At 50.6% G+C, this 25,382-nt stretch overlaps 2 protein-coding genes and 1 long non-coding RNA gene across 3 annotated transcripts in view; 2 read left to right on the top strand and 1 right to left on the bottom strand.

Moving 5' to 3' along the window:
- UCK1 (uridine-cytidine kinase 1) overlaps positions 1-25,382 on the bottom strand; it is a 117,309-nt gene that overhangs the window by 24,564 nt on the left and 67,363 nt on the right. The window lies entirely within an intron of this gene.
- Positions 594-6,305, top strand: LOC126937154 (uncharacterized). Its single transcript, XR_007719659.1, has 3 exons — positions 594-687; positions 2,900-3,057; positions 5,119-6,305. It is a non-coding gene; the product is annotated as an uncharacterized LOC126937154 (long non-coding RNA).
- PRRT1B (proline rich transmembrane protein 1B) lies at positions 11,715-23,582 on the top strand. The gene is made up of 4 exons (XM_050760685.1): positions 11,715-11,718; positions 12,799-13,271; positions 14,307-14,450; positions 16,316-23,582. The coding sequence occupies exons 1-4, from the start codon at positions 11,715-11,717 to the stop codon at positions 16,463-16,465; spliced, it is 771 nt and encodes a 256-aa protein (XP_050616642.1). The 3' UTR covers positions 16,466-23,582.

Below are 25,382 nucleotides of genomic sequence, written 5' to 3'. Positions count from 1 at the left end.
AAATACAAAAATTAGCCAGGCTTGGTGGCGGGCGCCTGTAATCCCAGCTACTCAGGAGGCTGAGGCAGGAGAATTGCTTGAACTCGGGAGGTGGAGGTTTCAGTGAGCTGAAATGGCACCACTGAACTCCAGCCTGGGCAAAAGAGGGAGACTCTGTCTTAAAAACAGAAATGAGAGATTTCACATTAAAACCTACGTTTCTGGCTTCTTTTGCTGGAAAATTAAAAGAAAGCTACAGCCGCCGTGACTCCCCTCCGTGCAGGTCACATCCGCCCAACTGTGGTGTCCGGTTGCCCAGGTCCCCACCACTCCTCATTGTCTCATGCTGCCCCGCTGGCCTTGCGGGCACTCTCGTGTGCCACCCTGACTTGTCTAGTCCGCCTGGCTGGCTCCCCCTCCTACCCCAACCCGTCCAGCCCTGCACAGCACCGCGGAGCCTCCATCAAGCCTGTTCTACCCAGGCAGGCAGGGAGGCAGGTCCGGCGGAGCTCAGGGCGCGAGGGAGCGACTGTTGACCCAGCCCTGGGCAAACAAGGAGATCAATTATTAACCGGCCGCGCTGCAGGCACCAGGAAACCTGAGCCTGCGGTGCAAGCCGAGCCAGCCCGACGGGAGGCGCAGGGCCAGGGAGTCGCGCAGCCCCTGCAGCCGCCGCGGGCTCAGACCATGGAGGCAGGAGCTGGAGGGGTAGGTGCTGGCGGGGCAGGTATGGCGGGGCAGATGCCTGCGGGGCAGGTGCTGGTGGGACAGGTGCTGGCGAGGGCAGGTGCAGGCGGAGCAGGTGCTGGAGGGGGTGTAGGGGGTAGATAACAGCGGCGGCTGCTGGAGGGGCAGGTGCTGGTGGGGCCGGTGCTGGAGGGGGTTTGGGGGTAGATACCTGCGGGCCCAGTTCTGGAGGGGCAGGGATCAGAGGGGCGGGCCCAGGCCCGTGATTGTGGTGCCCCGGAAGCCGGCAGCAACAACATGGGGGAGAATGTCCGGCCCAGGACACCCCACCCGGAGCCAGGGTGGGGAGGGCCGGGAAGCTGCTGTGGAAAGTTCGGGAGCTCTGGGGGCGCTCCTGTGGGCGAGCCAGGGAAGGGGCCGTGGCAGTTCATTCTCTGTGCATTTTGCCCCCTCCCGCCCCGTGTCCTGCCTCTAGCAGCTCCGCTCACCGCGGCCAGGCTGAAGCCCTTGCAGCAGGGGAGTGGGCGACCCTGGCCAGGGCGGGCTGGAGATAGAGCCTGTAGTGGGGAGCACGAGCTGGTAAGAGACCCCACGGGCTAATTCGGGGACGGAGAGCTGGAGACAGGGACCGAGAGGGGTGGGGTGGGGGCAGAGCTGGAGACAGGCGCGGACGCGGGTGGGACTCGGCCAAGGCTGGGACCAACTAGACGTCGCCCATCCCCAGGTGCCAGGCGCTGAAAGGGGCGGGAGACAGGGAACCGAGACCTCGTCCTTACCCTGGGGAGTCTCTGGCTGGCAGGAGGCAGTGGGGCGGTAGCAGTGGGACCCCTGCAGAGTCCCGCGCACTCTCTGCCCCCGCATCCCCCAGCGCGGCGGAGCTCCAGAGCCCAGGGATGAGGTGCACCCAGTCCCATTTGCAAGAAACTCCGGGAGATGCTGGAGGGCTGACCCCTCCCGCCCCCGCCCCACCCTCCAGGACCTCCCCCCAAATCCTCAAGCACTTGCCCGGCGGGGAGCCCGGATCCCCCTTCCCAGCTGGAATGCCTGGTGGAGGCTCTGGTGTCAAGAACCTGAGAACCCACCCGAGGCCCCGCCAGGCAGCGCCGCCACCAGGTTTATTTACTCTGGGGCTCTATCTCCGCGCCATCGGGCCAGGTATTTGCCCTGGCGGGATCCAGGGAAACTGCGGTTTTTGTTTTGATAGCTGGGGCAGGGACAGCATCGCAGAGAGACCTGTTTCGAGTGGAGAGCTGACTCGCTGAGACCCACGTTTCCTGCTGGGAGCGTGGGTTCCCTCATTAGTAAAATGGGGAGCATAAAAACGAAAGAACACCAGAGGATGACCCGGGTTACGGAAGCAAAAGCTCTCAGAGCAGAGCCTGGCCTCATGTTCGCCTCTTTTTTTTTTTTTTTTTTTTTTTTTTTTTTTTGAGACTGAGTCTGGCTCTATTGCCCAGGCTGGAGTGCAGTGGCACGATCTCGGCTCACTGCAACCTCCTTCTCCCAGGTTCAAGGGATTCTCCTTCCCAAGTAGTTGGGATTACAGGCGCCCAATGTCAGGCCTCTGAGCCAAAGCTAAGCCATCATATCCCCTTTGACCTGCACGTACACATCCAGATGGCTGATTCCTGCCTTAACTGATGACATTCCACCACGAAAGAAGTGCAAATGGCCTGTTCCTGCCTTAACTGATGACAGTACCTTGTGAAATTCCTTTTCCTGGCTCATACTGGCTTAAAAGCTCCCCCACTGAGCACTTTGTGACCCCCACCCCTCCCCGCCAGAGAACAACCCCCTTTGACTGGAATTTTCCTTTACCTAGCCAAATCCTATGAAACCGCCCCACCCAGGGGCGGGGGGTGGTGGCTCAGGCCTGTAATCCCAGCACTTTGGGAGGCCCAGGCCGGTGGGTCACGAGGTCAGGAGATTGAGACCATCCTGTTTAACACTGTGAAACCCCGTCTCTACTAAAAATACAAAAAATTAGCCGGCGTGGTGGTGGGCACCTATAGTCCCAGCTACTCAGAAGGCTGAGGCAGGAGAATGCCTGAGCCCGGGAGGCGGAGCTTGCAGTGAGTCAAGATTGCACCACTGCCTAGTCTCAAAAAAAAAAAAAAGGCCCCACCCCTATCTCCCTTCCCCAACTCTCTTTTTGGACTCAGCCCACCTACATCCAGATGATTAAGAAGCTTTATTGCTCACACAAAGCCTGTTTGGTGGTCTCTTCACACAGAAGAGAGTGAAATTTGGTGCTGTGACTCCGGTCGGGGGACCTCCCATGGGAGATCAATCCCCTGTCCTCCTGCTCTTTGCTCCATGAGCAAGATCCACCTACGACCTCAGGTGCTCAGATCAACCAGCCCAAGGAACATCTCACCAATTTTAAATCGGGTAAGCGGCTTCTCTTTACTCTCTTCTCCAGCCTCTCTCAGTATCCCTCCATCTGTTTCTCCTTTCAATCTTGGCGCCACCCTTCAATATCTCCCTTCTCTTAATTTCAGTTCCTTTCCTTTTCTGGTAGAGACAAAGGAGACGCGTTTTATTCGTGGACCCAAAACTCAGGCCCGGTCACGGACTCGGGAAGACCGTCTTCCCTTGGTGTTTAATCAAGCGGGGACGCCTGCCTGATTGATTATTCACCCACATTCCATTAGTGTCTGATCACCGCAGGGACACCTGCCTTGGTCATTCACCCACATTCCCTTGGTGGCAAGTCAATTGCGGGGACTTTGGCAAACTCAAGCACATTGCAGCCCAGGGCTGCTCAGCCAACCCCTTCTCTCCGTGTCTCTACCCTTCTCTTTAAACCTGCCTCCTTCACTATGGGCAACCTTCCATCCTCTCTTCCTCCCTCTTCTCCCTTAGCCTCTGTTCTCAGGAACTTAAAACCTCTTCAACTCTCGCCTGACCTAAAATCGACGTGTCTTATTTTCTCCTGCAACATCGCTTGACCTCAATACAAACACGACGGTGGTTCCAAATAGCCAGAAAACGGCACTTTCGATTTTTCCATCCTACAAGATCTAGATAATTCTTGTCGTAAAATGGGCAAACGGTCTGAGGTCCCTGACGTCCAGGCATTCTTTTACACATCGGTCCCTCCCTAGTCTCTGTTCCCAATGCAACTCGTCCCAAATCTTCCTTTCCCTCCCGCCTGTCCCCTCAGTCCCAACCCCGAGCGTCGATGAGACTTTTGAATCTTCCTTTTCTACAGACCCATCTGGCCTCTCCCCTCCTCCACAGGCTGCTCCACGCCAGGCTGAGCTAGGTCCCAATTCTTCCTCAGCCTGTGGTCCCCACCCTATAATCCTTTTATCGCCTCCCTTCCTCACAGCTGGTCTGGCTTACAGTTTCGTTCCGCGACTAGCCCTCTCCTACCTGCCCAGCACTTTCCTCTTTAAAGGGTGGCTGGAGCTAAAGGCATAGTCAAGGTAATGCTCCTTTTTCTTTATCTGATCTCCCCCAAATCAGTTAGTGTTTAGGCTCTTTTTCATCAAATATGAAAAACCCAGCCCAGGTCATGGCTCTTTTGGCAGCAACGCTTAGACGCTTTACAGCCCTAGACCCTAAAAGCTCAAAAGGCCGGCTGGGCGCGGTGGCTCACGCCTGTAATCCCAGCACTTTGGGAGGCAGAGGCGGGTGGATCACGAGGTCAGGAGATCAAGACCATCCTGGCTAACACGGTGACACCCCCTGTCTACTTAAAATACAAAAAATTAGCCGGGCGTGGGGGCGGCGCCTGTAATCTCAGCTACTCAGGAGGCTGAGGCAGGAGAATGGCCTGAATCCGGGAGGTGGAGCTTGCAGTGAGCCGAGATTGAGCCACTGTACTCCAGCCTAGGTGACAGAGCGAGACTCTGTCTCAAAAAACAAACAAACAAACAAACAAAAAGGTCAAAAGGCTGTCTTATTCTCAATATACATTTTGAGACTCTGTCTCAAAAAACAAACAAACAAACAAAAAGGTCAAAAGGCTGTCTTATTCTCAATATACATTTTATTACCTAATCCACTCCTGACATTAAATAAAACCCCCACAATTAAATTCTGGCCCTCAAACCCCACAACAGGACTTAATTAACCTCACCTTCAAGGGGTACAATAATAGAGTAGAGGCAGCCAAGTAGCAATGTATTTCTGAGTTGCAATTCCTTGCCTCCGCTGAGACAAACCCCAGCCACATCTCCAGCACACAAGAACTTCCAAATGCCTGAACCGCAGCTGCCAGGGGTTCCTCCAGAACCTCCTCCCCCAGGAGCTTGCTACAAGTGTCGGAAATCTGGCCACTGGGCCAAGGAATGCCCGCAGCCCGGGATTCCTCCTAAGCCGTGTCCCATCTGTGTGGGACCCCACTGGAAATCGGACTGTTTTTCAGTTTTTCAACTCACCTGGCAGCCACTCCCAGAGCTCCTGGAATTCTGGCCCAAGGCTCTCTGACTGACTCCTTTCCAGATCTTCTTGGCTTAGCGGCTGAAGACGGACGCTGCCCAATCGCCTTGGAAACCTCCTAGACCATCACGGACGCCGAGCTTCCGGTAACTCTCACAGTGGAGGGTAAGTCCGTCCCCTTCTTAATCAATACGGAGGCTACTCACTCCACATTACCTTCTTTTCAAGGGCCTGTTTCCCTTGCCTCCATAACTGTTGTGGGTATTGACAGCCAGGCTCCTAAACCTCTTAAAACTCCCCAACCCTGGTGCCAACTTGGACAACATTCTTTTATGCAATCTTTTTTAGTTATCTCCGCATGCCCAGTTCCCTTATTAGGCGGAGACATTTTAACCAAATTATCTGCATTTTAACTAAATTATCTGCTTCCCTGACTATTCCTGGACTATAGCCACATCTCATTGCCTCCCTTCTTCCCAACCCAAAGCCTCCTTTGCGTCTCCCTCTTGTATCTCCCCACCTTCATCCAGAAGTATATCATGCACCCCTTACCATCCTATTAAAGGTTAATCACCCTTACCGCGCTCAATGCCAATATCCCATCCCACAGCACGCTTTAAAAGGATTAAAGCCTGTTACCACTCACCTGTTTTTAAGGCTTCTAAAGTCTATAAACTCTCCTTACAATTCCCCCATTTTAGCTGTCCAAAAACCAGACAAGCCTTACAGGTTAGATAAGGATCTGCGCCTTATCAACCAAATCGTTCTGCTTATCCACCCCGCGATTCCAAACCCATATACTCTCCTATCCTCAGTACCTCCCTCCACAACCCATTATTCTGTTCTGTATCTCAAACACACTTTCCTTCCTATTCCTTTGCACCCTTCATCCCAGCCTCTCTTTGCTTTCACTTAGACTGACCCTGACACCCATCAGGCTCAGCAAATTAACCTGGGTAAGGCTGCACAGACATCCCCCATTACTTCAGTCAAGCCCAAATTTCTTCCTCATCTGTTACCTATCTTGGCATAATTCTCTGACGTGGGCCAGCCCCTCCACACCTGTGGGTGTTTCTCGTCAGGTGGGACGAAAGACTGAGAAAGGAAATAAGACACAGAGAAAAAGTGTAGAGAAAGAACCGTGGGCCCAGGGGACCGGCGCTCAGCATACGGAGGACCCACGCCAGCACTGGTCTCTGAGTTCCTTCAGTATTTATTGATCACTATCTCTACCATCTCAGAGAGGGGGATGTGGCAGGACTATAGGGTAATAGTGGGGAGAGGGTCAGCAGGAAAACATGTGAGCAAAGATCTCTGTGTCATAAATAAGTTTAAGGAAAGGTGCTGTGCCGTGGTGTGCACGTAGGCCAGATTTATGTTTGACTTTACGCAAACATCTCGGTGCATTAAAGAGCAGTATTGCTGCCAGCATGTCTCACCTCCAGCCATAAGGCGGTTTTCTCCTATCTCAGTAAATTGAACATACGTTCTGGTTTTACACCGAGACATTCCATTCCCAGGGAGGAACAGGAGACAGATGCCTTCCTCTTATCTCAACTGCAAAGAGGCCTTCCTCTTTCACGAATCCTCCTCAGCACAGACCCTTTACGGGTGTCGGGCTGGGGGATGGTCAGGTCAGGTCTTTCTCTTCCCACCAGGCCATATCTCAGGCTATCACATGGGGAGAAACCTTGGCCAATGCCTGGCTTTGCTGGGCAGAGGTCCCTGTGGACTTCCGCAGTGCATCGTGTCCCTGGGTACTTGAGACTGGAGAATGGCGATGACTTTTACCAAGCATACTGCCTGCAAACACTTCTTTAACAAAGCACAGCCCTAAATCCATTAAACCTTGAGTCAACACAGCACATGTCTCTGCAAGCACAGGGTTGGGGCTAGGGTTACAGATTAACAGCATCTCAAGGCAGAAGAATTTCTCTTAGTACAAAACAAAATGGAGTCTCTTATGTCTACTTCTTTCTACATAGACACAGTAACAGTCTGATCTCTCTTTCTTTTCCCCACAATTCTCATGAAAACACACGTGCTCTCCCTGCTGATCGTGTCCGGCTAATCTCCCAAACCCCAATCCCTTCTACAAAACAACAACTTCTTTCCTTCCTAGGCATGTTTAGTGCGGTCAGAATTCTTTTTTTTTTTGAGACAGAGTCTCGCTTTGTCACCCAGGCTGGAGTGCAGTGGCCGGATCTCAGCTCACTGCAAGCTCCGCCTCCCGGGTTCACACCATTCTCCTGCCTCAGCCTCCTGAGTAGCTGGGACTACAGGCGCCCGCCACCTCGCCCGGCTAGTTTTTTGTATTTTTTAGTAGAGACGGGGTTTCACCGTGTTAGCCAGGATGGTCTCGATCTCCTGACCTCGTGATCCGCCCATCTCGGCCTCCCAAAGTGCTGGGATTACAGGCTTGAGCCACCGCGCCCGGCCGTGCGGTCAGAATTCTTACACAACAGCCGGAACCACGCCCCGTAGCCTTTCTGTCCAAACAACTTGACCTTACTGTTTTAGCCTAGCCCTCATGTCTGCGTGCAGCGGCTGCCACTGCTTTAATACTTTTAGAGACCCTCAAAATCACAAACTATGCTCAACTCAATCTCCAATCTTTGCTGGCAGGGCTATGCTGAACCTCCTTGGGCACGCTGTAATTGGATGTCCTGGGTTCTCCCAATTCTTAGTCCTTTAATACCTGTTTTTCTCCTTCTCTTATTTGGACTTTGTGTCTTCCGTTTAGTTTTTCAATTCATACAAAACTGCATCCAGGCCATCACCAATCATTCTATATAACAAATGCTCCTTCTAACAACCCCACAATATCACCACTTACCACAAAATCTTCCTTCGGCTTAATCTCTCCCACTCTAGGTTCCCATGTCGCCCCTAATCCCGCTTGAAGCAGCCCTGAGAAACATCGCCCATTCTCTCTCCACACCACCCCCTAAAAATTTTCACTGCTCCCACACTTCAACACTGTTTTGTTTTTCTTATTAATATAAGAAGACAGGAATGTCAGGCCTCTGAGCCCAAGCTAAGCCATCATATCCCCTTTGACCTGCACGTACACATCCAGATGGCTGATTCCTGCCTTAACTGATGACATTCCACCACGAAAGAAGTGCAAATGGCCTGTTCCTGCCTTAACTGATGACATTACCTTGTGAAATTCCTTTTCCTGGCTCATCCTGGCTCAGAAGCCCCCCCACTGAGCACCTTGTGATTTCCCCACCCCTCCCCACCAGAGAACAACCCCCTTTGACTGGAATTTTCCTTTATCTACCCAAATCCTATAAAATAACCCCACCCAGGAGCCGGGTGCAGTGGTTCACGCCTGCAATCCCAGCACTTTGGATGGCCGAGGCCTGTGGATCACGAGGTCAGGAGATCTAGACCATCCTGGCTAACACGGTGGAACCCCATCTCTACTAAATATACAAAAAAGAAATTATCCGGGCGTGGTGGCGGGCGCCTGTAGTCCCAGTTACTTGGGAGACTGAGGCAGGAGTATGGTGTGAACCCGGGGGGCAGAGTTTGCAGTCAGCCGAGATCACACCACTGCACTCCAGCCTGGGCAATAGATCGAGACTCTATCTCAAAAAAAAAAAAAAAAAAAAAAAAAAAAAAAAGATTATTACTATGATTTATCTTCGCTTTACAGATGAGGAAATGGAGGCACAGAAAGTCTGTCACATGCCACGCCTCCCTTTTGGGGAGGACAAAGTCTCACTCTGTAGCCCTGGCTGGAGTACGGTGGTTCGATCACAGCTCACTGCACCCTCCTGTGAGGAGGCCACAACGTCTGGCCAAGTGTGTTTATCTTGACCTCATGGAGCATAGTTATAATGGCTGCTTTTTCTAGAAATTCCAATATCAGGTCATCTCAGGGTTGGCATCTGCTGACTGTCTTTTCCTTTGAGCATTGGTCACGTTTCCACATTTGTATGGCGAACCATCTTGGATTGTGTCCTGGACATTGTGAATAGTATTGTTTCACGTGTCCGTGTGAAGAGACCACCAAACAGGCTTTGTGTGAGTAACAAGGCTGTTTATTTCACCCGGGTGCAGGCGGGCTGAGTCCGAAAAGAGAGTCAGCAAACAGTGGTGGATTATCATTAGTTCTTATAGGTTTTGGGATAGGCGGTGGAGTTAAGAGCAATGTTTTGGGGGCAGGGGGTGGATCTCATAAAGTACATTGTCAAGGGTGGGGAGAATTATAAAGAACCTTCTTGGCCAGGTGCGGTGGCTCAAGCCTGTAATCCCAGCACTTTGGGAGGCCAAGACGGGCGGATCACGAGGTCAGGAGATCGAGACCATCCTGGCTAACACGGTGAAACCCTGTCTCTACTAAAAAGTACAAAAAACCCCGTCTCTACTAAAAATACAAAAACATTAGCCGGGCGAGGTGGCGGGCGCCTGTAGTCCCAGCTACTCGGGAGGCTGAGGCAGGAGAATGGCGTAAACCCGGGAGGTGGAGCTTGCAGTGAGCCGAGATAGCGCCACTGCACTCCAGCCTGGGCGACAGAGCGAGACTCCGTCTCAAAAAAAAAAAAAAAAAAAAAAGTACAAAAAACTAGCCGGGCGAGGTGGCAGGCTCCTGCAGTCCCAGCTACTTGGGTGGCTGAGGCAGGAGAATGGCGTGAACCCGGGAGGCGGAGCTTGCAGCGAGCCGAGATCGCACCACTGCACTCCAGCCTGGGCTACAGAGCGAGACTCCGTCTCAAAAAAAAAAAAAAAAAAAAGAACCTTCTTAAGGGTGGGGGAGATTACAAAGTACATTGATCAGTTAGGGTGGGGCAGAAGCCACAATGCTGGAATGTCATCATTAAGGCTATTTTCACTTCTGTGGATCTTCAGTGGCTTCAGGCCATCTGGATGTATAGTGCAGGTCACTGAGGATATGATGGCTTAGTTTAGGTTCAGAGGCCTGACGAGTATGTTGTGTAGATTCTTAGTCCTGTTACAGTTCCCCTGGAGAAAGTGGGTTTGTTTGGTTGCAGCAGGCAATCAGCCTGGTTCGTTTCAGACCACAAGTTCTGTTTCACCTTCTATGAGTGGCATTTCCAAACTCGGGTCAGTTCTCAGAGTTTTTGTTAGGCTGGTCTGGGTTTTTCTCCTGCACATGCAGTTCAGGGGGAGACCGAGACTTGGGTGAATTCGTTCTAGGGAGTCCAACCATCCCAGTTTGTTTGGGACTAAGGAGTTTCCCAGGATGTGAGATTCTCAGTAGTAAATCCGAGAAGGTCCTGGGCAGACAGTGATAGGGTGGTCACCCCAGGTCACACACAGAATCAGGGGACCCCCTTTCTCCAGCTCTGTCTCTTCTAGGTCTGCCCCCATCTTCTCACTCTGCAGAGAGTGGGGAGCCCTTTCCTTTCCTGGTCCGTCTGGTCAGAAGGACAGCGTTTCTACTGGACTTTTAGTCTCCTGTTCTGATCCTCCAGTGGGGGTCTGCTGCTGGTGCTCTGTGCTGCCAGGGCAATGAGAGGGGAAAAGCAGGAAACTTACCCCCTCGAAGTCCATTTCTCTACGTTTTTTGTTTTGTTTTGTTTTGTTTTGTTTTTTGAGATGGAGTCTCACTGTTTCCCAGGCTGGAGTGCAGTGGCGTGATCTCGGCTCACTGCAACCTCTGCCTCCTGGGTTCCAGCAATTCTCCTGCCTCAGCCTCCTGAGTAGCTGGGATTACAGGTATATGCCACCACGCCCAGCTAATTTTTTTTGTATTTTCAATAGAGACAGGGTTTCACCATATTGGCCAGGCTGGTCTCAAACTCCTGACCTCAAGTGATCTGTCCGCCTTGGCCTCTTGGGAGCCACCGTGACTGGCCCATTTCTCTAAGGTTTTTTTTTTTTTTTTTTTTTTTTTTGAGATGGAGTCTCACTCTGTAGCCCAAGCTGTAGTGCAAAGGTGCAATCTTGACTCACTGCAACCTTCGCCTTTGGGGCTTCAGCAATTGTCCTGCCTCAGCCTCCCAAGTAGCTGGGACTAGAGACATGCGCTACCCACACGTGGTTAATTTATATATATATATATATATATAGCAGAGACGGGGTTTCTTTATGTTGTCCTGGGTGGTCTCAAACTCCTAAGCTCAGATGATCCACCCGCCTCGGCCTCCCAAAGTGCTGGGATTATAGGCGTGAGCCACCGCGCCCGGCCATTCTCTAAGCTTTGACTTCACTCCACAACCTGCCTGCTTTTGTTTGCTTTTCAGTGACCTTAGATGGTTCCTTTTTGTATTTTGTCTAGACTTTTCAACTGTCATCAGCTGGAGAGATAGGCTTTTAAAAAATTGTGCTAAATACGTATAACATACAATTTATCATTTGAACCACTTATAAGTATGCGATTCAGTGGCATTAAGTACACTCAGATTGTTGTGCAAGCATCACCACCATCTTACCTCCGGAACGCTTTTTCATCTTCCCAAACAGAAACTCTATACCCATGAAACACTAACTCCCCAGTCCCAGCCCCTGCTAACCTGGAGAGAGAGGTCTTTAAAGCTTCTGCTTACAAAATGTTTGTCAATGCCCCATTGTCCAAAGCAAGTCACACGGCCAAGCCCAGATCCAAGGGGTGGAGAAACAGGGAACATCACAGATAAAGGTGTGGAGGTATAAACAGCGTGGCAGGTGTATGGGGTGCGGGGGCCATGAGTGAGCCCCTGGCTGCTGGGAGGGGGTTGAGGCAGGACGTGCCAGGGGCTCAGCATTCCCTGCCACTGGGATCACTCTGGCAAGGATCCCTGCTTCTACCCGTGGGGGACTTCAGAAAGGGTCCGCCCACCCCCACTGAGATGTCTGTGTGATGTCTGTTTCACTCATCCCTTTGCCTTCTATAACCCTTAAGGACACTTAGGAAATGGACTTCCAAAGCCAGACCCCTGGCTCTGGGCTGCCCACTTCTGCTGTGAGGCCTGAATGCCCACCTATGTCAGGGGAGTCCGCTCTGCGATTCTCTTCCAGGGCCTTCCTTGCACGCTTGCCTGAGGCCGTCTGGTGCTCAGCTGGTCGGGATGCTCTCAGGAGGTGCAGGGGACCTTAAGAATTTGTTGGGACCTGACCAGGCACCACCACGGCCTATCTTTGGGTGGTGAAGGCCAGGGCCTGGGTCGGCAGCAAGGCAGCTGGGCAGCTTTGAGGCTCTGAGTCCTGGCTTCAAACTGCTGGGCCCTGTGTATTCTGGTGCCCATTCTCTTGGTGCCTCAGTGTGCATATGGCCCTTAGTGACCTCCTGGCTCCACCATGTTACTCTAGCTACAGTTTGGCAGCTCCTGGGCACCTCACCCCTCCCCTACAACTCCAAGCCAAGAATATAATTGGTTCAGCTCATCTCAGGTAGGCATCCCCTTCTTTGGAGGTGTATCTCAGGACAGCCAATCAGGGGCTTCCCTGGGCGGATTCTCCTTTTCTGGTCCAATTAGCTTTGACATAAAGGCCTTAGTTGGGGGCAAAACTACCTCCCAATAGAGGCCATCTGCCAAGGAAAGGGGGCGGGGCAGTGTGGGGAGGGGCGGGGCCAGCAGCCTGGGTTCCCACCCAGATGAGTCGTTCAGTCTGTGTGACCCTAGCAAGGCGGGTGGCCCCTCTGGGCCTGTTTTCTAGTCCCTTTGGGTCAAGATCCGATGAGGCCCAGCTGCAGAGGGCTGGGAGCTTGGTTTGTGGGAGCTTCGGGACCAGGGAGGTCCCACCCAGCCTGGTGGCCTCTTGCTTACGGCCGCTGCCATTTCCTTCCAGGGTCCGACACGAAAGGGGGCGGCAGCCCCGCCACCCCTGAGGACCCCCGGAGTCCCCCAAAGCCCGCCGCCCCCGAGGATCCCCAGATTTCCGCCCAGCCCGCGCTGCCGCAGCTCCCGCGCCGCCCGCAGCCCCTGGACGAGGATGGGGCGCCCAGCGAGGACGGGGCCGCGGGGGGCAGCGAGCCCACACCAGAGGACGCCCCGGCCCAGGCGGTGGGCGAGGCCGGTCCGGCTTCCAAGGCGGCGGCCAGCAGCGCCCCACACATCGGCTTCGTTGGGGAGCCCCCGCCCTACGCGCCCCCGGACCCCAAGGCCGCGCCGCTGCTGTACCCGCCCTTCCCGCAGGTGCCCGTGCTCCTGCAGCCCGCGCCGTCTGCGCTCTTCCCACCGCCGGCTCAGCTCTACCCGGCCGCGCCCACGCCACCCGCGCTCTTCCCGCCGCCCGCCGGGGCCACCTTCCCCTTCCCCGTGGTGAGTGGCGGCCGCCCTGGGCACGCTCCCCTCCGTGCTGTCTGCGCGTGGTCGGGGGCGCCCATGCGGAGGGCGAGAGGTCACTTCTGTCCTTGCAGAGGAGGAAGCGCCACCTTGGCCTGGGGGCGGGCGAGTCCTGGCGGCTCCTTAGAGGTAGGGGCGTTTGAGTGGGGTTTTGGAGGATGAATGGGGGGCTAAGGCAAAGAGAACGACAGGCACCCTGGGCAGAGGGCACCGCACAGGCGTGGAGGGGCCGAGACTGGGCGTTCTGGGGATGGTGGAGGCTTGTTTGGCTTGGTAGGGAGGGGAGGAAGGTGGGACCTGTGGTGAGGGACCCCAGAAACTTTGGGTAGGAGGTGATTTGATTAGATGTGCTTTAAAAACAAAACAGTCCGGGCGCGATGCCTCATACCTGTAATCCCAGCACTTTGGGAGGCCAAGACGGGCAGATGGCTTGGGCTTAGGAGTTCCAGACCAGCCTAGGCAACACAGTGAGCCCTCATCCCTACTGAATGTAAAAATAATTACCCGGGCGTGGTGGTGCACGCCTGTAGCCCCAGCTATTCATGAGGCTGAGGCAAGAGGATTGCTTGAGCCAGGGAGGTCGAGGCTGCAGTGAGCCGAGATCACACCACTGCACTCCAGGTTGAGTGACAGAGCAAGTCTCTGCCTCCAAAATAAAAATAAAAATAAAACCAAACAAAAATCCTGGGCTGACTGTGGGGGAAAGATTGGAGGTCCCCCAGGAAGGGGTGGCAAGCCCAGTAAGGACGATGAAATATCACAGAGGCTGGACCCTGGACTGAGCCAACTGCAGAGGGCAGGACTGAGGGCTCAGCGGGACTCAGTGGCCAGGGGTGCAAGAGGGAGAGGGCAGAGGGGCACCCTGACCCAACCCCTCCGTGAATTGCAGCCTCAACGGGTGGGGACTTGAAGACTGAGTGAGAGAACCTGCACGGCCTGGCTGGCCTTCTCACTCACTCTGCTGTCCAGAGGTTGGGCCAGTTCCTCACCACTGTGGCTCTGCCCCCACAGTACAATGGCCCCATGGCTGGCATGCCAGGCCCTGTCACGGTCGAGCACAGGCCCCTACCAAAGGACTATATGATGGAGTCAGTGCTGGTGGCCCTTTTCTGCTGTCTGCTCACCGGCCTCATCGCCATCGTCTACTCCCACGAGGTAGGTGTGGGGGCGGCCCTGGGCACAGCCTCTCCTAGCACGCAGCCATTGGTGCCCCAGTGGGTCCACAGAGCCCCTTTTCCAGCAACACGGTCTCTGGCGTCTCTCCCTCTGGAGGGGGTGGGGAATTGGGAAGTCAGAGCCTAATTGTTTGTGGGGTCCTTGCCCCTCCTGTCTCTGCCCCCAACTACTCAAAATGTGCTGTGGAATGTTTGGCCAAAACAATTCACAGTAAAGGTGTGAATGACTGATAAGTCCCATGCTGCCCATTCCAGTGGGGGTTTGTGTTTTAAAGGGGGTACAATCTGCTCATTCATTCCTATGCTCATCTAATCTATCCATCCACTCCATCTCTCCAACTCTCCGTCTCCCTAGCTCCCCATCCACTCACCCACCCATTTATCCATCCACCCACCCATCCACCATCTCTCTCTTTTTTTTTTTTTGAGACAGAGTCTCGCTCTGTTGCCCAGGCTGGAGTGTGGTGGCGCCATCTTGGCTCACTACAAGCTCTGCCTCCTGGGTTCACGCCATTCTCCTGCCTCAGCCTCCCCAGTAGCTGGGACTACAGGAGCCTGTCACCACCCCCGGCTATTTTTTTTTTTGTATTTTTAGTAGAGACGGGGTTTCACCTTGTTAGCCAGGATGGTCTCAATCTCCTGACCTTGTGATCCGCCCGTCTCTGCCTCCCAAAGTGTTGGGATTACAGGTGTGAGCCACCGCGCCCAGCCCATCCACCATCTCTCTAGCCTCCATCCATCATCCATCCATCATCCATCTACCATCCATCTACCATCTTCCATCCACTCACCCCACTATTCATCCATCTGCCTACTCACCCACCCACCAATCCCTACCCATCCATCCATCCCTCCATTCATCCATCCATCTACTCATCCATACACCCACTTATCACCCATCATCTCTCTAGTCTCCATCCATCCATCCATCCATCCACCCACCCATCCATCCACCCACCCATCCCTCTATCCATTCATCTATTTATTAGGCCCTGGGAATTCAAAGATGCCAATGTGATGACACTCTAATAGAGACAGAAGCAGGGCTGGGTGCGGTGGCTCACGACTGTAATCCTAGCATTTTGGGAGGCTGAGGTGGGTGGATCACCTGAGGTCAGGAGTTCGAGATCAGCTTGACCAATACAGTGAAACCCCATCTCTAGTAAAAATACAAAAATTAGCCAGGCATGGGGGTGGGCACCTGTAGTCCCAGCTACTCGGGAGGCTGAGACAGGAGAATCACTCGAACCCAGGAGGTGGAGGTTGCAGTGAGCTGAGATCACACCACTGCACTCCAGTCTGGGAGATGGAGCAAGACTCTGTCTGAAGAAACAAACAAACAAACAAACAAAAGCAGGCAAGCCTCTGGGGGCCTATGCTCAAGGCTGACCTGGTCTCAGCCCTGGCTTCACTCTGCTGTTGAAGCCCCCAGCCATAAGCAGAAGGCAGCTCTCAGGACAACTCAGAGGTGGGACTTGAGAGGCTGCTGCCTGCTGGTGAATTCTGGCTCCACCATTAGTGGTGTGCCCCCGGGTAGGTCACTTAACTTCTCTGAGCCTTTGTTTCCATATCTGCAAAGTGGGGTCAGCCTCAGGGCTGCTGCAAGGATGGTAGAGGTTGAAGCTGAGGGCATCCGTCAGTGCTGAGCGTGACAAGCACCTGATGGCTGGCGGCCGCCACTGCCTTCACTCCTGCCCCCTTTTGAGCTGTGGGCCTGGCAGGTCCCTGACCTTTTCAGTGTGTCAGTTTCTCAAGTTTATGGAATTGGGCCTGGCCCTCAGTCGCACTGGGAGGGAGTGCGGGCTCCCTGTTCGCTCCTACCACCCCCTCCCTGTCTCGTTGCAGACTCGTGCAGCCCTGGGCAGGGGCGACCTGGCCCAGGCCGAGGAGGCCTCGCGGAAGGCCCGCTCGCTGGTGCTCTTCAGCCTGCTCTTCGGGGTCTTCGTGTCCACCAGCTGGGTCATCTACGTGGTGGTGGCTCTCTACCTTCCCTGAGGCTGTGACTCCTGTGGGGATGCCGGATGCCGGGATGCACAGGGATAACTGGCCGGGCCAGACCCTTTCTCTGCTGGTGGCCAGCTCTCGCCTGCAGAGGCCTCAACTGACTTGTGGCCAAGCCTCAGCCTCCTCAGCCCCCACAGGTGGCCCACTGGAGCCTCAGTCAGTGTCCTAATCCAAGGTGTCTCCAGAGCCTGACCCCAGCCGTGGGACAGGAGCCCACCAGAGGCCCGTTTCCTAGGTGCCTCCTCTCAAGGCCTTCGTGGGACTCCTCTTGCCTTCATCTGTGCCCTTGGGAGGCCACTGTAGGGACCAAAGCCTTCACTGTCTTCAGAGCCATCTGGAAGGACACTGCAGCCTCCACCCCCTGCCCAACCTCCAGCCCAGCTTAGGTGATCGGGCTGCCAGTATTACCTTTCCCTGTGGGAGAGTGGAGTATGGTGGCTCCTGGCTGGTTGTTCCTCTATCTCTTCCCCGTCCCAGGAGACAGGGTCCCTCATGCTGACCCTACATCCAGAAACCAGGGCCACAGCGTCTGGTCAATCAACAGAAAGTGACACCCCGTGCAGGGCTTCACATTGCTACTTTGGGGACACTTCCTGGCTCTCTTCCAGGGCCCACAGCAACATCTGTCCACAGCTGGGCTCCAGGACACCCTACCCACCCCTCTCTGAGATGCTGTTGGCATAGAGGCAGTGCTGGCAAGAACCACCAAATGAGAGAGGATCAGCCGGGTCCTTGTTTGATGAGGGCCACCTGATTGGGGAGCACTTGAACCAAGATCCCTCCACCAGCCTGTAGAGCTGTACCTATGACCCTGGCATCAGATGCCTGGTACCCCAGTCCCATTAGCTGTGGTCCCAAGAATTACCCTGCATTTTAACAAGATTCAAAACCACTGCAGATGCTGGGCGAGGTGGCTCATGCCTGTAATCCCAGAACTTTGGGAGGCCAAGGTGGGTGGATCATCCGAGGTCAGGAGTTCAAGACCAGCCTGATCAACATGGTGAAGCCCTGCCTCTACTAAAAATACAAAAATTAGCCGAGCATGGTGGCAGGCGCCTGTAGTCCTAGCTACTCGGGAGGCTGAGGCAGGAGAATTGCTTGAACCTGGGAGGCGGAGGTTGCAGCGAGCTGAGATTGTGCCACTGCACTCCAGCCTGGGTGACAGAGTGAGACTCCGCCTCAAAAATAAACAAACAAAAAACCATTGCAGAGAGAGAAGAGGAAGGGGACCCCCAGCTGAGCCATACAAGATTGACAGCTCAAGCAAAATCGTTTGGTTTCAGAGCAGCCACCGTGTGCTACTTACAACTCTGGCACCAGGGGCTGAAACAGGAGAGTGGCCCAGCCCAGCCCAGTCTCTCCTCCAGAAAGCTGGAGAGGCAGGCATGAGGAAATACGTGATGAGCAGCCTGGAGACTGTGGATTTTGGTTCAGTAACCAGGGCCCGAGGTTCTGCATTTCTAATAAGCTTCCCAGTGACGCCGAAGCTGGTACTCAAACCAATAGCTAAGTAAGTGGGAAATTATCAAAACTACTAAAAGACATTAAAACCAGGATCATGACATGGATGCCCCCGGTGTCTCTATTCGACATTGTTGTGAAGTTCCAGCTAATGCAAAAAATAAAGTGAAATTTCTAGTAAGAAAACTAGAAGAGAAAATTATTACCTAGCTAGACTATCCAAGAGTCAATTAAAAAAACATGAAACTAGTAAGAGAGATAACTCAGTAAAGTGGTTGGATACAAAATAAATACACAAAAGCAATAGTAATAACCAGGTACACTTGGAAAAATTTAAAATTCAACTTAGTGATGACAACAGTAAAATTTAGGAATAATTTAACAAAAGATCTGGACACCAAATTAAGAAAATTGCTTTTAAAAATTACCAGAAAAAAAGTCCAGGTGCGGTGGCTCATGCCTGTAATCCCAGCACTTTGGGAGGCTGAGGGGGGCGGATCACATGAGGTCAGGAGTTTGAGACTGGCCTGACCAACATGACCAAACCTCATCTCCACTGAGAATACAAAAATTAGCCAAGCATGGTGGTGCTCACCTGTAATCCCAGCTACTTGGGAGGCTGAGGCAGGAGAATCGCTTGAACTTTGGAGGTAGATGTTGCAATAAGCTGAGATCGAGCCACTGCACTCCAGCCTGGGTGACTGAGTGAGACTCCATCTCAAAATAAAATAAATAAATAAAAAAGACCAAAAAACAAACAAGATGTTTGTTTAGATGTAGAAGATGTAAGATACAAATAGCTTTTTTAATAGATATTTTTAGATAGATTTAATACAATTCTGGCAAGAAAACCCAGCTTTAAATAAATGACAAAAACTATCTTAAAATTAATTTGGGAGGAAAACTATGCAAAGATTGCTAATTTTTTTTTTTTTAAGTTGAATGAGAGGGGACTTTCTTCACCAGATATTAAAACTTACCATAAAGCTATAATCAAAATGGCGTGGCATTGCCACAGAGTTAAATCAGTGAAAAATTATTGAAAATCTAGAAAACATTACAAGTATATGTGGAAAGTTAGCAGTTACTAAAAACGGCATTTTAATTGAGTAAAAGAAGGTTCCTAATAAGAGTTGCTGTCTGGTTGGAAAAAATAATTATTCTAACATTGTATGCAAAAATAAATTCAATATGGATTAAAGAGCTAAGTATAAAATGAAGCTCTAATCATAATAGAAGCAAGCTTAGGAAAATATTTGTATAACTTCAGGGTGCTGGGGTATGGAAATGGGAGGCCTTTTAAAATCTAGAAAACCATAGAGGGAAAGATTGATTTATTTGAGTCCTATATTTCAGGAACATGCAGATTTAAGTCATGAGATATGATTTTTACCCACTGGATTGTGAAAGAATTAGAAAAGTCAAACACATCTAGAGTTGCAGAGGGACTGCTCACTGTCTCACATTTATTACTGGTGGATATGTATTGCCAGAATCTTTGTAGAAAAGAGACTGATGGTATCTGTTACTAATGTATGTATGGGCCAGGCATAGTGGCTCACACCTATAATCCTAGCACTTTGGGAGGCCAAGGTGGGAGCAGTGCTTGAGTCCAGGAGTTTGAGACCAGCCTGGGCAACATAGCGAGATCATCTCTATAAAAAAAAGCCAGGTATTGTGGCATGGGTCTGTAGTCCCAGCTACTTGGGAGACCAGAGTGGGAGGATTGCTTGAGCCTGATGTCGAGGCTACAGTGAGCTGTGATCACGCCACTGCATTCCAGCCTGGGTGACAGAGCAAGAGCCTGTCTCAAAAAAAAAAAAAAAGAGTATGTATGTGAGAGGAATTTAAAATTTTTGCACTTTTAACTGCTTATCACTATTGATTTGCATATTTATTAATTATATACATATAATGTTCCTGTCATGTATGCATGGACATATAACTATGGACATAGGCATGCAAAAAACAGAGTCTGAAAGATTTATTCCAAATTGCTGATAGTGGCTGCCTTTGGGGACAGAAGGTGATGAGGAGGGTTTGTGCAATGCATTGCTGAATTTTAAAATAGGATGTATTGTGAATTTTTAAAATAACAGAAAATATGCATTACTTTTGACCTGGAAATTCTAGTTCTAGGATTCATAGTCATGAAGAAGGAAGGGTCTGTTTTCCTGGAGCTAGCGGTCCAACATGGGAGACAGACATTTAGCAGATAATGTAGCTGCAAACTATTCTAAAGTGCCACGAAGGAGAGGTAGCTCCTGCAAATCTGAAATGTTGAGTACAACTGAGAAAAAACTCTCATTAAATTAGACTGTATCCTGATTTAAGAGATATGAAAATATTTCTTAGAATCATTCAGAGGTGGTTGAGAGAGTGGTGAAAAAAGGTTATTCTAAGCATAAGTTGTGAGTATACTAACATTAAAAGTCAACGAGATGCTGCCGAACTACATTCCAAAGCGGTTGCATCATTTTGAACTCCCACCAGCAATGAATGAGAGTTCCAGCGGCTCCTGTCCTCATCAACCCCTGGGATTTGTCAGTCTTTTACGTTTTAACTCTTCTGGTATGTGTGTAGTGGTATTTCAGTTTGGTTTTAATTTGCATCTCTCTGATGCTCTGATGACTAATAATATTTAGGCTTTTAATCATTTTTTTTTAATTTTTTAAATACAGACAAGGGTCTCACTCTGTTACCCCAGGCTGGAGTGCAGTGGCATGTCCACAGCTGGAATTCCTGGGCTTAAACAATCCTCCTGCTTTGGCCTCCCATGTAGCTGGGACCACAGGTGTGCACTGCTACATCTGGCTAATTTTTAATTTTTTTTTATAGAGACAGAGTCTCTGTTGCCCAGGCTGGTCTTGAACTCCTGGCCTCAAACAATCCTCCTGTCTTGGTCTCCCAAAGCGCTAGGATTACAGGTGTGAGCCACTGCACCTGGCCTAGCCTTTTATCATGTATATCAGCTATTTGGATATCTCTTTTTACGAGGTGCCTGTTCAAGTTTTGTGCCCATTTTTATGTTGGACTGTCTTTGTTTTAGAGCAGTTCCATATGTATTTGGGATGAGTCCTATGTTAGATACAGTATCGCAAGCATCCTTTCTCACTTGGTAGCTTCCCTTTTCACTTTTTTTTTTTTTTTTTTTGAGACAGAGTCTTGCTCTTGTTGCCCAGGCTGGAGTGCAATGGTGTGATCTCTGCTCACTGCAACCTCCGCCTCCCGGGTTCAAGTGTTTCTCCCGCCTCAGCCTCCCTTCCTTTTCAATCTTAATGGTGTCATATGATGAAAAGTTCTCATTTTTTTTTTTTTTTTTTTTTTTTTTGAGACAGAGTCTCGCTCTGTCACCTAGGCTGGAGTGCAATGGCACAATCTCTGCTCACTGCAACCTCCACCTTCGAGGCTCAAGCGATTCTCCTGCCTCAGCCTCCTGAGAAACTGGGATTACAGGCGCCTGCACCGTGCCCGGCTAATTTTTGTATTTTTAGTAGAGACAGGGTTTCACCATGTTGACCAGGATGGTCTTGATCTCTTGACCTCTTAATCTGCCCGCCTTGGCCTCCCAAAGTGTTGGGATTACAGGCGTGAGCCACTGTGCCCAGCCAAAAAGTTCTGTTTTAATGTAGCCAAACTTATCTTTTCCTTTGTAAATAGTATGCGTGTAGGGGTATTTCAGTGGCTTCTGTAGCTTAATAAAATTTCTGTACTCATAGGACATGAAGATGCTCTTATAATATCTTTTAGATCTAGAAGCTATTGCTTTATTTTTTAATTTTTTTTTATTTTTGAGTTGGAGTCTCGCTCTGTCACCCAGGCTGGAATGCAGTGGTGCCATCTCAGCTCACTGCAACCTCTACCTCCTGGGTTCAAGCGATTCTCCTGCCTCAGCCTCCCAAGTAGCTGGGATTACAGGCGCCTGCTACCATGCCCTGCAAATTTTTGTATTTTTAGTAGAGATGGGGTTGCACCATATTGGCCAGGCTGGTCTTGAACTCCTGACCTCAAGTGATCCGCCCACCTCGGCCTACCAAAGTGCTAGGATTACAGGCGTGAGCAACTGTTGCCTGCCTGTGCCTGGCCTCACTGCTTATTTTCACATTTTGATCTGCCACCGGCCTAGAATAGATTCCAGAGCTCTATTTATTTATTTATTTATTTTTTGAGATGAAGCCTCACTCTGTTGCCCAAGATAGAGTGCAGTGGTGCAATAATAGCTCACTGCAACTTCCACCTCCCAGGTTCAAGCGATTCTCCTGCCTCAGCCTCCAGAGTAAGCTGGGACTATAGGCATGCACCGCCATGCCTGGCTACTTTTTTCGTATTTTAAGTAGAGACAGGGTTTCACTATGTTGGCCAGGCTAGTCTTGAACTCCTGACTTCACAATCCGCCTGCCTCAGCCTCCCCAAAGTGCTGGGATTACAGGCGTGAGCCTATTTCTTTGCCACTATCACACTTCATTATGGGGTGCTATATACACATATATTTGACACATTGTCTTTCTCTATTACTAAGGCTGAAGTGCAGTGGTGTGATCACAGCTCACTGCATCCCTAGCCTCCTGGGCTCAAGTGATCCTCCCACCTCAGCCTCTGGAGTTGCTAGGACCACAGGTGTGCGCTACCACACCTGGCTATTTTTTTATTTTTCTGTAGAGATGGGGTCTCCCTATGTTGGCTTGTTTTTTTTTTTTTTTTTTTTAAGATAGGGTGTCAACCATGCTGGAGTACTGTGGTGTGATTGTACCTCACTGCAGCCTCAAACTCCTGGGCTCAAGGGATTCTCCTGTCTCAGCCTCCCAAGCAGTTGGGATTACAGGCATGAGCCACCATGCCCCAAAGTCACTTCTCTGTTTTTTTTTTTTTTTTTTGAGAAGGATTCTTAATCTGTTGCCCAGGCTGGAGTTGCCTCAGCCTCCTGAGTAGCTGGGATTACAGGCGTGCTCCACCACACCCGGCTAATTTTTGTATTTTCAGTAGAGACAGGGTTTCACCATGTTGGCCAGGCTGGTCTCAAACTCCTGACCTCACGTGATCCTCCCGCCTCAACCTTCCAAAGTGCTGGAATTACAGGTGTGAGCCATGGTACCCGGCCCCAAATTCACTTCTTAATTCTGATAATTTATCTGTAGATTCTGTTGGGTTTTCTATATATATAATGTAATCTATATATAATGAGTTTTTTGTCCTTTTTTTTTTTTTTTTTTTTTTGAGACGGAGTCTTGCTCTGTCGCCCAAGCTGGAGTGCAGTGGCGGATCCTGGCTCACTGCAAGCTCCGCCTCCCAGGTTCACGCCATTCTCCTGCCCCAGCCTCCCGAGTAGTGGGACTACAGGCGCCCGCCACCTCGCCCGGCTCATTTTTTGTATTTTTAGTAGAGACAGGGTTTCACCGTGGTCTTGATCTCCTGACCTTGTGATTCGCCTGCCTCGGCCTCCCAAAGTGCTGGGATTACAGGCGTGAGCCACCGCGCCCGGCCTGTCTTCCTTTTCAATTCTTACCCACCTTGGGTATTTTTCTTGCCTTATTGCACTAGCTGAGAACCCTATTATAATGCTGAATAGTAGTGCTGACAGCAGGCAACCTTGTCATTTTCCTAGTCTCAAAATTAAGGCTTTCAACATTTCATCTTGTTAAAAAAACAGATTTTTTTTTTTTTTTTTTTTTTTTTTTTTTTTGAAAATCTCGCTCTGTCGCCCAGGCTGGAGTGCAGTATCTCGGCTCACTGCAAGCTCCGCCTCCCGGGTTTACCCATTCTGTTGCTACAGTTTTTTTTTGTACAAAGAGTTTTTTTAAAAAAGGTTAAATGCCCTTCTGTTGCCATAGTTTTAAAAAATTATGAATTTTTTTATTTTCATGTATACTGAGAAAATGATCAGATTTAATCCATTTCAAATGTTAAAATAGCTTTTCATTCCTGGAATAACTTCATCTTGATGAGGATGTATTATTATACTTTCTGTATTTCACTTTGCTAAAATTTTGTTTAGGATTTTTGCATTGTGTTCAGGAGTAAAATTGGACTGTAATTTTCGTTCTTGTTATGGTTTCAGTATCATAGTTATGTTGGTCTCATCACAAGAATTGAAAATGTTTCTCATTTTAGTTTTTGGAAGTGTTGTATAAGATCTGACATTTTCGGGGCTGGGCGCGGTGGCTCACACTTATAATCCCAGCACTTTGGGAGGCCAAGGCAGGTGGATCACGAGGTCAGGAGATCGAGACCATCCTGGCTAACACGGTGAAATCCCATCTGTACTAAAAACACAAAAAATTAGCTTGGCATGGTGGTGGGCGCCTGGAGTCCCAGCTACTCGGGAGGCTGAGGCAGGAGAATGGTGTGAACACGGGAGGCAGAGCTTGCAGTGAGCCGAGATCACGCCACTGCACTCCAGCCTGGGCGACAGAGCGAGACTCCGTCTCAAAAACAACAACAACAGCAACAACAACAACAACAAGATCTGACATTTTTCTTTCTTTCTTTTTTGAGATCGAGTCTCACTCTGTTGCCTGGGCTAGAGTGTGGTGGGGCCATCTCGGCTCACTGCAACCTCTGCCTCCCGGGTTCAAGCGAATCTCCTGCCTCAGCCTCCCGAGTAGCTGGGATTACAGGCACCCACCACCATGCCTGGCTAACTTTTTGTATTTTTAGTAGAGACGGGGTTTCACCATGTTGGCCAGGCTGATCTCAAACTCCTGACCTTGTGATTCACCTGCCTTGGCCTCCCCAAGTGCTGGGATTACAGGCATGAGCCACTGCGCCTGGCCAAAATATGATGTTTTTCTATTCTTCAAATGTTTGGGAAAGAACTGTTAGCATTTCCCACTAGAAGCATAGATTTATCCATTTCTCCTTGTAGTACTGTCAGCTTTTGCTTTACATATTTTGAGGCCATGTAATTAGGGGTATACAAATTTAGAAATTGTTAAATCTGTTGAGTATAATTTGTATCTTTACAAAGTGTTTCCTTTGTAACTCTAGCAATGCCTTTTACCTTAAAGTCTGTTTTTTTCTGATATTAATATAGCTATGTTTCGGGGGTTTTTTTGGTGGACCATATTTGTAGAGTATATCTTTTTCCAACATTTTACTTTCAACTTTTCGGTACTTGTAAGTTAATTTTTATTTATTTATTTAGAGACAGGGTCTCACTCTCTTGCCAGGGCTGGAGTGCAGTGGTGGCAATCACGGTTCACTGCAGCCTGGAATTCCCAGGTTTGGGCAATCCTCCTACCTACCTCAGCCTCCCCAGTAGCTGGGACTACTGGCGCTCACCACTACACCTGGCTGATCTTTGTAGTTTTTGTAGAGATGGGGTTTTACCATGTTGCCCAGGCTGGTCTTGAACTCCCGGGCTCAAGCGATCCACCTGCCTCAGCCTCCCAGTGTTGGGTTACAGGCGTGAGCCACCGTGCCCAGACAAGACATTTTCATTTGCCGTTTT

Source organism: Macaca thibetana, chromosome 15 (genome assembly GCF_024542745.1).
Source record: "Macaca thibetana thibetana isolate TM-01 chromosome 15, ASM2454274v1, whole genome shotgun sequence".
NCBI classification, from domain to species: Eukaryota; Metazoa; Chordata; class Mammalia; order Primates; family Cercopithecidae; genus Macaca; species Macaca thibetana.
Note: the sequence above shows the minus strand (reverse complement) of the source record. Positions and strands in the feature narration are given on the sequence as shown.